Source organism: Elgaria multicarinata, chromosome 3, assembly GCF_023053635.1.
Source record: "Elgaria multicarinata webbii isolate HBS135686 ecotype San Diego chromosome 3, rElgMul1.1.pri, whole genome shotgun sequence".
Classification (NCBI taxonomy): Eukaryota; Metazoa; Chordata; class Lepidosauria; order Squamata; family Anguidae; genus Elgaria; species Elgaria multicarinata.
The window spans coordinates 153505885-153516232 of NC_086173.1; the positions used below are offsets into that span (position 1 = coordinate 153505885).

Below are 10348 nucleotides of genomic sequence, written 5' to 3' on the forward strand. Positions count from 1 at the left end.
TGTCTGCCCTATGCCAAGCAGCTCAGGTGCATCAGTGTCTCGCTGTGGGGCCAGAATGTCCCGGTGAAACTGAGACTCATGGAGAACCATGTAGGGAAACCCCCAAAAGAGGTGGATGTAAAATGCAAGAACAGGAGAGAAGAAAGGATGAAACAACCCAGAAGAGGAAGAAGAAATCCCCTACGTCTGAGAGCAATGACTACCATGAAAGTGCAGTCCAAGGAAAAATTGATAAAAGAAAGGAAAGGAGTAAATGCTGTGTGTGTAACAAGAGCTTTGATTCTAAAGCAAGTCTCAAAGCTCATTCGAAAATCCATCTAGGAGAAAAACTATTTAAGTGCCAGGAGTGTGGAAAGAGCTACAGTGTGAGCTCAAGCCTTATTTCTCATCGAAGAATTCACACGGGGGAGAAACCATATAAATGTGCAGAGTGTGGCAAAAGCTTCAATAGAAGCACAAGCCTCAGCGATCATCAAAGAATTCACACAGGGGAGAAACCATATAAATGCCTGGAGTGTGGCAAGAGCTTCAGTGTGAGCACACATCTCACTTCTCATCAAAGAATTCACACAGGGGAGAAGCCATATGAATGCCTGGAGTGTGGAAAGAGTTTCAATGTGAGCAGAAACCTCAGCAGACATCAAAGAATTCACACAGGGGAGAAACCATATAAATGTGCAGAGTGCGGAAAGAGCTTCAATGTGAGCACAAATCTCAGTAGACATCAAAGAATTCACACAGGGGAGAAACCATATAAATGCCTGGACTGTGGAAAGAGCTTCAATGTGTGTACAAACCTCACTTCTCATCAAAGAATTCACACAGGAGAGAAACCATATACCTGCTTGGTGTGTGGAAAGAAGTTCAGTTTGATCACACACCTTAGTTGTCATCAAAGAACTCACACAAGGGAGAAGCCATATGAGTGCTTGGAATGTGGAAAGAGCTTCAGTGTGAGCACAAACCTCAGCAGACATCAAAGAACTCACACAGTGGAGAAACCATATCAGTGGTTGGCATGTGGAAACAGTTTCCATGTGAATATTAATCTAATTTCTCATCAAACAGTTCACACGGGGGATAAACAATATAATTACTTGGAATGTGGAAAGAGTTTCAGTCAGGAGATAAATCTCACTCCTCATCAAATAACTCACACATAACCATAGAAGTGCTTGGAGTGTGGAATGAGATTTGGTCATAATTCAACCCATGTTTCACATTGACTGGGTTCGGATGACATGGGTTCGGATGACATAGAATCATAGAATAGTAGAGTTGGAAGGGACCTATAAGGCCATCGAGTCCAACCCCCTGCTCAATGCAGGAATCCACCCTAAAGCATACTTGACAGATGGTTGCCTAACTACATGATAACCAATGGTGAGTTAAACAGTCAACACTCGATTATTATGTTGTCTGTCAGGACTTTTTCACGCCCTGGTTGATTATTTGGCCAAAATAAGCAACACAAATAACCCACACTGTGCAGAGTTGATTATTTGAACAACCTTTGGTTATTGTGTCGTCTGTTGGGCACCGTTGGCTATTTCATTGCACACAGTTTGTTATTTTCGGCGACTACAGAGTCTCCTGGCAAAAGTGAACAGAGCAGCTGCTGCCACTCTAGTTCAGATGGCAGAACTCGCAATAGCTGATGGGATACCAATGGGACTGAGGGAGGTTATTATTATTATTATTATTATTATTATTATTATTATTATTTATTTATATAGCACCATCAATGTACATGGTGCTGTACAGAGTAAAACAGTAAATAGCAAGACCCTGCCGCATAGGCTTACAATCTAATAAAATCATAGTAAAACAATAAGGAGAGGAAGAGAATGCCAACAGGTACAGGGAAGGGTAAGCAGGCACAGGGTAGGGAAAAACTAACAGTAGAAAGTAACAGTAGAAGTCTGCACAACATCAAGTTTTAAAAGCTTTAGGAAAAAGAAAAGTTTTTAGTTGAGCTTTAAAAGCTGTGGTTGAACTTGTAGTTCTCAAATGTTCTGGAAGAGCGTTCCAGGCGTAAGGGGCAGCAGACGAAAATGGACGAAGCCGAGCAAGGGAAGTAGAGGCCCTTGGGCAGGCGAGAAACATGGCATCAGAGGAGCGAAGAGCACGAGCGGGGCAATAGTGTGAGATGAGAGAGGAGAGATAGGAAGGAGCTAGACCGTGAAAAGCTTTGAAGGTTAACAGGAGAAGTTTATATTGGATTCTGAAGTGAATTGGAAGCCAATGAAGAGATTTCAGAAGCGGGGTAACATGGTCGGAGCGGCGTGCTAAGAAGATGATCTTTGCGGCAGAGTGGTGAACAGAAACCAACGGGCTGATGTGAGAAGAGGGAAGGCCAGAGAGAAGAAGGTTGCAGTAGTCCAACCGTGAAATAACCAGTGCATGAACAAGCGTCTTGGCAGAAGAGACAGACAAAAATGATCGAATCCTGGCAATATTATACAGGAAAAATCGACAAGATTTAGCTACTGCCTCAATATGAGGAATAAAGGAGAGCGAGGAGTCGAAGATAAAGCCAAGGCTACGAGCTTCCTTGACCGGAGTAAGCGTAACATCATTGACAGTAAGAGAGAATGAGAGATGAGGAGAAGGTTTAGGAGGAAAAACAAGCAATTCAGTCTTTGCCATGTTAAGCTTCAAGCGACGATGAAGCAGCCAAGCTGAGATATCTGAAAGACATGCCGAGATACGATCGTGAACATCAGGAGAACATCAGGTAGAGAGGGAAGGGCCTTTTGTCAATCGAATGCACCGTCGACTAATAGACAACTCAATGCTGGCCTTAATCTATACCATATTTGATTATAATCATGTCGTGCGGGGAGTATCCCCTCAATCTTTGACTATTAACCCACCATGGATTGTTGTGCGGTCCGAACACAGCCTTTGAAGAATCCACTTGGGAGGATATATTTGAAGAGCCAACAAGTCTCCCCAGCCCTTAAGAGTGATCTCTGAGTCCCGCTCATGGGCTCACCAACAAGATCTATTAAGTTGATGAGAACAAGAGATAGGGGCTTCTCTGTGGTGGCCTCAATACTGAGGAATTCCCTGACATGGGAAATTGGATTAGCCCCTGATAAATGTTTTAAAGACATGGTTGTTCACTTTCACCTGATTAATTTGAAGTTGGCCCAGCTTGTTAAAAAATATTTTTTATGAAAAGGTACTACCGTAATACAATATAAATTCAATTGGGAAAAATGCCAACAACTAATGTTCAGAGACCAACCCTACACATTTAGAATAGTTCAATTGTAAAGAAAAAGGTTTATGAAAAAGTACCATTTTTCTATGAATGTATTTTTGTGTGTGTAGTTCTTTGCTGATTCCTTAGGAAGTACTGTTAGTTTAATTGATAAAGCTCAGATTTTCCTTCACCAATTAGATGGCTGTGGGATTTGAGATAACCCCCATTAACAGGCAATGCAAATTCCTGCTATAGGCAATAGAATAGCTAACAGTTGGGTTTCCCCTAGGTCAATGTGTTCCTTAAAATACCCCAACAGAATTATTTTTTGGTCTAGAGTACAGCAGTTCACTGACATTTCAAAGGTGATCTCCAATATTTCTTTCCAGAATTATTTAATATTCAGCAGTCCTAAAAAATAGATAAAATGTAAATAGTCTGAGATGTCCAGCATTCTTTTAGCAGGTTAGAGTACATTGTTTTAAATCTATGTGGTACTAGAAACTCCTAGGAGTAAATCATTTTTTTAAAAAAAAAAATTCCCTTTTAGATTTGTGCTAATTAAATTACTCAAAATATTACTAAACATCCAATAAATAAACGGATTTTTAAAGTTGTGGCTGGTTTTTTTTTTTACTATTTTATTGTTGGATTTAGACAGTGTAGTTGAATTGTGGTTAGTGATACTGATTTTTTAAAATTTGTATTGTGTTTTATGATGATTTTAGTGTGTAAACTGCCTTAAAAGGGTAGTATACCATGACCAGCAAGGCATTTGACAAAATGCTTCCGGATGTTCTGATTTGCAAGGTACACATTTCTCAGCAGTGGTTTTTAGATTGTAAGCCTATGCGGCAGGGTCTTGCTATTTACTGTTTTACTCTGTACAGCACCATGTACATTGATGGTGCTATATAAATAAATAATAATAATAATAATAATAATAATAATAATAATAATAATAATAATGTCTGATCACAGGACACAATTAAGACAAACCTGTTCTACATAACATCTTAATGTTAAAATCACTGGAATAAAGAACAAGTGAGACATTCAAGGTATCTGAAATGAACTTCAGTCATTCCTACTTTTGTAGCTTTTGCTGCACTTTGAATCTTTTGCTATATTCTGTGTGATGCAGTCTCCCCTTCCCTCAAATATCTTTTCTGACTGCAAATCCTTCACTGGGTGACCACAGTCTAACCTTTCCTAACATTTAATACTCTTTCCCCATCACCTTTCTTATTTCCACATTCTGTCCTCGTCTTCATAGGGTCATCCTAGTTCTCTTGTTCCCAGGATACAGTTTGAAATATCTGGAAAGGCATTATTACATGTGGATTTAATTTTTTTTTCAACAATAAAATTAAAAAGACAGACCTCCTGGCCTCTTCCCCTAATAGTGAGAATCCCCCACCGAAACTTCACCCCCAGCACAATGGTGGGGCACCTAAGGCTGGACATGGGGGCTGAAGTCCAAGGCCCTGCAGCCTAGTGGAGGGGGCACCAAGAGACCACCCAGGGAGACGCAGGTGATGGGGGCACAGGCAGACGAACTCAGCCTCAGAACCGGGGCTGGCAGAGGCAAGCCAGGCCCACCAGGGTTGACGCTGCTCCCTGCAGCAGTTGTTAAAAGCCCTTTAGAGTCCGGGGGCAGCAAGGAGGGCATTTACATGGTTACAGAAGCCCATTTTCTTCTGTTTACTTTTAAGAATGCCCTTTCCTAGAAACCAAATGATATGATCCTGTATTGCCAAGTCAAAGTGTTTGGCCTGCGGGCAGCAGAAGCCCACTCCGTTCCATTCCTCTGGTCATGACGGAAGCTCTGATTTAGAATTCACATGATCAGGATTTTCTTTTTAAAATCAGGGTTAGTTATGTGGTGTTTACATTTGTTTTGGCTGACTGTAGGCCATGGCTGGAACCAATCGAGCCGCCCGCCAGCTACGCCAATTCCCTTTCCTCTGTTGTTTCCTAAACACCCGATCAAAGGCCACTCTCTGTTTCCTCCTGGACTGACCGTGGCAAAATACATAAAGAAAAGGTTTCTATTTGGGAAGGGTCCAGTTAGGCATTAGCACACGTGGAGCAGAGTTAAACCGGAGGGGTGTGTGTGTGTGTGTGTGTGTGTGTATGTAATTCAGAGTTTGACACTAGAAGCATTAAAGCGAAGTTCCATAAGGCGCAGCGCCCCTTTCACGAGGTGCCGCCTGTCCTGTGACCTGCTGCAGGAGAAAGGGACTCCGAAAACTCAGCACCCGGCAAGGCATGCAAGGAAAATGAGCCAAATTCTCACCTGGCTCCCTTGCGACAAGGACCAATGACACCACCCAGAAGGGAGGAGGAGGGGCGGGGCGCGGCCACAATAGTGGGAGAGCAAACAAGTGAAAAGAGAGTTCATCGGTATGGCGATGATCGTGAAAGGGACCAGCACTTGACGCACTAAAGAAACAGAGGTTAAAATCGCAGGTGCATACCAGGAATAAAAAGTAGGTGTGATGGAGCTCTAAGTCTTATTCAGTATTTTTCCCCACTTCATTTCTATTGGACACTGCAAAATTTCTTTAGTACTGGATTGTCTAACTCAACTAATTGCTTACAGTGTAATACACCTAATGCTCTCTGTTTGAGAGCGATCCTCTGTCCCCTAGACAGCGTACGTGTGTGCATGAGTGTGCGCGTACGCGTGTGCGTGAGTGTGATAGGACTGTTAGGTTTCTAGGCTTTGAGGTCAGAAACATCGTTCGTGACCTTGGGATGTAGAAACCATGCTCCCAATGCGCTCTCCCTCCAGCTCAGAGACAGCTCAGTTCTCAGCACTCAGAAATGTTGTCTGGAGATGGGGAGGACCCTGCAGTCCCAGGGGAGGGGAGGGGAAGAGACTGGGAAAGCTGTGTGATGTGTGCCCTGGTCTCCTTCCCTCCCGCTCTTAAGTGCCTTGGCTAGACAGGCGGAAACACCCATCTAGCCAAAATGCAGGGCAGCTGGAGCACAGGCGCAAGAATGGCCTCCCTGCCCTGGCTGCCCTGCGTTAGAATACTCGGAGGCCTCTGAGTTTGGAGGCTGCTGATGGTCTCCAAAGGGTTGCGGCCTTAGACATACGTTTTGTACGGTCCAAAAGTTGATTCTTTCGGGGAGGAGTTTATTACACTGGTACACTTTATACTGGGACAGTCTGTATGTTCACAGATGTATATGCTCTTTAAAATTATTTGCCTGTCTCATTGAAATGAATAAATGGTCAGTGTAAGTGGATTCTCTGAGCCCTTTTGACCACTAAAAGATTGATATTACAACATTGGAAGGAGAAAAACTCCCCCCTATCATGCTATGAATTGAGGACCTTACATCGCTTTCAATATTTGGATGAGTGGCACTTTCAAATGGATACTTATGTGAATATTTGATCTACTTTTGTTGAAGCCTATGTATTATTGCTAGAAAGTTGTATGTATATAATATGTATTAATTACTTTGGATAATAAATATCTGACATATATTAAAGAAATGGAAACAATTTTTTAATTTTTTTAAAAAGCTCTTCTGTGGGTGCCTGCAGGGGCCACCTTGGGGACGACTTCATGGGCTCCATTGGAGATGCCTACGGGGCCACGGAGCCCAGAGCCACCAACATTTGGGACCCCCTGTTCTGCCGTCTCCCAGGCTGCAGCTTCTCCTTCAGCCTTCTTTCCTTGCTGCAACACAGCAGAATTATCACAGGTTTTTTTACTTTCTAAGGGTTTTTTCTTTTAACAGTTCCTATCTTTTGGTAAGCGTTGCATATTTTAGATTATCCATTTTTTATCTTTATTAAAATAAGGAAAAGTTATATATACATTAAAAATGCATCCAGCTACATTTTAACAGCTTACGGATTTATTTTATTAATAATATCCATCTAGTGCCTATAGTGCTACAGTATTTTAAGTGCAAAGAGGTCAGTAATGTTGCCTCAGAGTCAAGCTGTGTTCCACTGATTTTAGCCAAGCGCAGCTAACATCAAAGTGGAAACTGAAAAAGAAGCATCCTTTAAAGCTCCCTGAAGGAAGATCACTTTTGTAGTTTGTGGCCAAATGACCTATAGAACCTTAGAAAACAGCTGACAGACACTCTCCTCTTGCCACCCGAGCTCACTGCAGACAGTACGTTATATACGACAACAGCAACCCCTGAGGCCACCAGTGACAGACGGTGAAGCAATGTGGTGACCTTGAAGCAACTAAAAAAGTCACAGTAAAACAACACCACATATAAGCGCAGTTTTGGGGGGAAAGCCTCATGGGGCTGCAAGTGGGTGGCTGCGTCATATAAACACTGCAGCGCCACTGTGCAGCCGTGACATAAATAAGGCGTCTAGAGACCCCCAGTGTCAGGAAGGCTAAAGCTCAGAATGAGCTGAGGCAGGTGAGGGACGGTAATCGCAACAAGAAGAGCTTCTTCAGATCTGTTAACACTAAAAAGAGGACAAAAGGAATAGTAAACCAGCTGCGCAACGAAGATGACAAGATGCTGGTAGAAGGGACAGAACTGCTCAACTCCTATTTTGGCTCAGTCTTCTCCCCAAAGAGGATCTGTGACCCATCCGATATCTGTGGCAAACAGGCTTAAGTGCATTTGTTTGAATAAAAGCTTTCATTATGTCCCCTTCAATTAAAGTGCTTAAAACGTTTTACAAAAGGAAAATTTTGGAAGCAAGCAAGCCAGCCATCCTGGTTTCTCGGGGGAGAGGAAAAAACCAATAAAAGTTAAACAACAGAAGATTTTCTAAGTCACATTGGAGCACTTCTGCACAACACAGACATCTGGGAAGCATATGTACAGGAAGCAAGCGCAGTCTTATACAACTCTAGGTTACTGGAATCACTAAGCAAGGAAACATCATATTACCCTGTGCTTAAAATGTCATATATAGCTAAACCTCTATGGGGAAAAAATAGTTGACAAATTCAATCTTGATAATCCAAGTGTCAAGATAGGCACTCGTTGGAGAGTATTCCCGAGAGACACTAAGCTGTTTTGGACTCTCAGCTAATCAAGGCTGTAGAATTTCAAAACAGAGTTTCCTGTTTCACTATCTACAAATGACGTCTATACTGGTGACTCAGTGCAAGCTGTAGAGTACTAATTTTTCCCCCAGTGTGAGTTCCAGTCTGTCATCAGAGGAACTGAATTTCCCCAGCAAAAGGAGCCTGAAGGCCATTATGCAATTTATTTCATTAGTTTAAATGAAAAGCTTGCTCTTACATACAAATGAAAATTGTCCGGCCTCTTTCTGCTGTTGCTAACATGCAGCTTTTGATAGTTAGGCCCTTCCCCAAATCTACATGAATTTAAATGAAAGAGAACTTAGCCAATTATGGTACTGAAATACAGATAGTATTAGGAAGGTTCACTGAGTAGTTTTCTTCTATAGTTACTTGATAGGGAATCAGAAGATTTTTCATAGTAGTAGAAATAAACTAAGTAAGGATATAATCCAGTAAGCAAGATGCAGCATTCACACATTAGCATGATCTGCCTACTCTGAGCCCCTCCAGTTTTGTGATTACAACTTTCATGTGGCTTCAGAAAGTGATCCACTGGGTTCACACAACCCACCAACCCACCCATGTGAAGTGTGGGATATCGTGTTGTCTGAACGAAGTGCATTTTCAGCAGGGTGGGTTATCACATTGTCCGAACGCAGCACGTTCTCTGCAGTGTGGCGTGTAAACCACCTTGAACAAGCCATGGGTTCTCAAGGTGGCTTGTCCAAGAAAAATAAACCGCACTGCATGGTTAACAAGCCACTCTGCAGAAAACACGCCGCATCCAGAAAACACACCAACCCCCTGGTGTGAAACCAGCCACTTATGTCCAACCTTGTCAGAATGAAGAATATGAAGGATTGGATCCAGACTTAAGCTGGATCAATTGCACTCTCAGAAGTAGACCTCCCTGCCCCATCTTCCCAGGGCAACTCAACCAGCTGAAAATGCTAGAGGGAAAGTCAGGACACCCTACTTCAGGGTGTGAACTATAGTGTGGGGAGGAAGAGGAGACCTCCAAAAATAGGTCAGAAGGACCTTCTGTCCTTTCTCTTGTGGAAAGTCCCTCCGAACCAAAGTGTTAGGCTGCTGGTATGAATATTCTACTTAGCTGTTTCATTGCTTATGTGCTGAAGAGGGAGATAGAAAAATAATACTAATATTATAAATAGTAAGTAACACAGATCTCATTATTATATCCTATGGGCTGTGGAATGCTAGGAATTGTAAGACTTCTCCCTATCTTTTTCCTATGCATCGGATAGTGCCCTACATGTATTAAATTTAAATTATTAAGATTTAAAGGTTGATAGCAGCCTTTTGTTTCTCCATAAAATTACTAAAGAATGTTCAAAAAATGAACCTGGGCATTATTTGGAAACTATGGCTGGAAAGCAAAGAATATCTTAGCACATCCAAGATCTTGGGTGATTCGCCTCCGACAAAGGGGGGGGGGGCTCCAGACACAGGAAAGTGAGGGGGAGGGAGACTCACCTGACGGTGGCGCCACCACAGCTCGTGCAGCAATGGCGATGGAGCCAGGTAAGGGGGCAGGGGGGCTTACCTGCCTCCGTCACGGGCTTGAACTGAGGGCCAGGCCTCAAAGGGGAAGCAGGCTGCAGGCTGCTTCCCCTTTGAGGCCTGGCCCTCAGTTCAAGCCTGCGACGGAGGATGGTAAGGGGGTGGGGGGAGTTTTGCTTACATGGCTCCGCTGCCACCGCAGTCCATACAGCGGCAGCGGAGGAGCCAGGTAAGGAGACGGGGGGAGGGGGGCTTACCTGTGTCTGTCAGGGGCTTCAATTTTAGCCCCAGCTTGAAACCAGAAGAGAAGCCTCTTCCATCTTCAAGACAGGGCCTCAATTGAAGCCCGCGACGGAAACAGGTAAGGTGGCGGGGGGGTTTAGCTTACCTGGCGCCAGCAGCAGCGATGTCCATGCGGCGACAGTGGCGGAGCCACATAAGGGGCTAGGGGGCTTTACCTGCCGCCGCCACAGTCCATGGTGGGCTTCAACTGAGGCCCCAGCTTGAAGCCGGAGGAGGCCGCGGCCTTCTCTTCCGGCTTCAACCAGGGCCTCAATTGAAGCCCACGACGGACGCAGGTAAGGGG

General features: G+C 43.7%; 1 protein-coding gene across 1 annotated transcript; it reads left to right on the forward strand.

The window, feature by feature from the left end:
* Positions 1 to 122: 122 nt before the first annotated feature.
* On the forward strand, positions 123 to 3734 carry LOC134395570 (zinc finger protein 239-like). Its single transcript, XM_063121731.1, has 2 exons — positions 123 to 1683; positions 2738 to 3734. Exon 1 carries the CDS (start codon positions 123 to 125, stop codon positions 1161 to 1163), a length of 1041 nt encoding a protein of 346 aa, XP_062977801.1. The 3' UTR covers positions 1164 to 1683; positions 2738 to 3734.
* Positions 3735 to 10348: the final 6614 nt, after the last annotated feature.

Excerpts from the sequence above, each read along its gene's own strand:
- LOC134395570 (XM_063121731.1), top strand. The coding sequence starts at position 123 with ATGCAAGAACAGGAGAGAAGAAAGGATGAAACAACCCAGAAGAGGAAG.